Here is a 2,114-nt window from a genome sequence, read left to right as displayed (position 1 = left end):
GGTGTTTGTTGGTGGTACCGTGCGCCGGGGTAACCCCGGGGGGGGGGGGGGGGGGTTGGCAAATTCGATCGCTGCTGCCGCTCGGTTTTAATACAAGTGATCTGAATAGATCACTTGTATTAAACGAGCAGCGGCTCCCACTGTACATTTAGCTAAATGTTCAGAAAACTGCTCGCCCGGCGCCCAAAACTGCATGTTCCGGGCGTCGGGCAATAGGGATGCGCTCCATAAGACGCACACACATTTTCCCCCGCCTTTTGGGGGAAAAAAGTGCGTCTTATGGAGAGAAAAATACGGTAAGTAGAAAAAATGAATTTAGCAAATCTGCATTTTTACAAGAGGGGGATTTAAAAATCCCCAAAATTATGACAGCATAGCATGCCGAAGTAATAGTTGGATAAAAGCAAAATATGTATGTTTTGTATGTAATTATGTTAGTATGGTTAAATATTCTCTGAGATTCTATATGTAGGTAGAGTTTATATTACTATGCATGATTTATCTTCACAGTTATAGTTTTGTTTTTGATTGCTTTGCTACTCAACGGAGTAGCAAAGACTGGCATTGGCTCCAGCTGCAACCACTAGGCAAGTTAGAGTTTTTGTCCAGTATTCAGTTCCTCTTTGCTGATAAGGCAGAAAAAACAGAGATAACCTGGCTCTCCTAATGACTGCCTATAGACAGTTAGCAATAAACACAGAGATGCACACAGGGTGAAAATAGCTTTTATTACACCAGGCTTGTAAAGGTCTTGCAGAGGCAGCTACTTAGAGCTCAATTCCCCCAGAGCTACACCTCCCAAGAGCACTTTCTCTACAGATGGGGTGTGGGCAGAATATTGGTAGTTAAGGCATCAACATGATTTTGCTGGGAAAGAAACAAACATATGCATGTAGAGGGGGGCAGAGAGGATGGGGGATAGGTGGAATTCTGTAGTGCAGCAGGCAGGGCTGACAATGCTGGTTGGGATTTTAGGGCAGCAGAAGCACTGTGTTGTCAGATCAATGATGATGTTTGGGGCACACTGGATTTCTGGCAGATCAACAGGTATTTTTTTGTAGTTTCAGCATTTTAAACTGATAAAACATGGAGAATGTGCATATGCTGCAAAAATGTACTGAATATGTTTTTTTAATTGTGCCCAAACATACACATAAAGCCTAGATAGTATCCTTTGTGCTCAAAGCTGCTGCAGCTGTTGCAGAGCTACTTGGACTGTATTCTACTGTTATGATATAACAATAATGGAACATGCAAACACGGCACAATGTAAGAGGACTTTTTAGTAGATTTTTTAATAAATGGCATAATAAGGCCAACTATTATAAAATACAAGCAACAGATTACAGGCTGTAGCTCAAACCATGTCAATTCATTTGGGAAAATACATGAGCTAGTTAAATTATTCTGCTTTGGTTACTGATAAATATTGCCCTTGTCTTGAATTGTATTGTATTGTGTTTGTAATGTCTTCCTTATATTGTAAAGCCCTGAGCAAACTGTTGGCGCTTTATAAATCCTGTATAATAATAATAATAATATTATTTGCTAAAAGGCCATAAAGCAGACATATTTATTATGAAAAGGTTGTATTTACTAAAAACTCTATTAATTGTTTGGTATTTGATAAGAACAAACATTTAATTTACACTGTGACCATTATAATTATGTGAAATTCATATTATTTATGTTTTCTGCCCCAGAATTCAAAACTGATCTTGAAAAAGATATCATAGATGACACATCTGGAGATTTTCAAAAGGCCATAGTTGCTCTTTTAAAGGTATAGTCAACTTTGAGATATTGAGGTTGATTTACTAAAGAAGTTGAGAATCATTACTCATTAAATTGTGTAAATATTTACTTCAATTATCCAGTCATGTAAAAAACAAATTCTTATTTATTTCATTTGCATCTGATTGTTATTCAAAGTAAACACAGGAACAATATGCTGTATATATTTAGTCTAGATTCTCAATTTCTTTAGCAAATCAGCTTCATTGTGAGATTTTATTACAGATATGAAAATGTATATATGAATATCAATAATAAAAAACAACATTTTGAAAAATATATAATATAAATATATAATATTTAAAAAAATCTGCTTGCAG

General features: G+C 36.2%; 1 protein-coding gene across 1 annotated transcript in view; it reads left to right on the top strand.

Moving 5' to 3' along the window:
* Nucleotides 1-2,114, top strand: part of LOC108797833 (annexin A1-like) — a 30,006-nt gene that overhangs the window by 18,100 nt on the left and 9,792 nt on the right. Inside the window, exon 7 of the mRNA XM_018569517.1 lies at nt 1,704-1,783. Coding sequence (XP_018425019.1) covers nt 1,704-1,783 — 80 coding nt within the window. The remainder of the gene's footprint in view (nt 1-1,703; nt 1,784-2,114) is intronic.

This window comes from Nanorana parkeri, unplaced genomic scaffold (assembly GCF_000935625.1).
Source record: "Nanorana parkeri isolate BGI_ZX_2015 unplaced genomic scaffold, ASM93562v1 scaffold1347, whole genome shotgun sequence".
Lineage (NCBI taxonomy): Eukaryota > Metazoa > Chordata > Amphibia > Anura > Dicroglossidae > Nanorana > Nanorana parkeri.
This window is presented reverse-complemented; position numbering and strand designations above follow the sequence as displayed.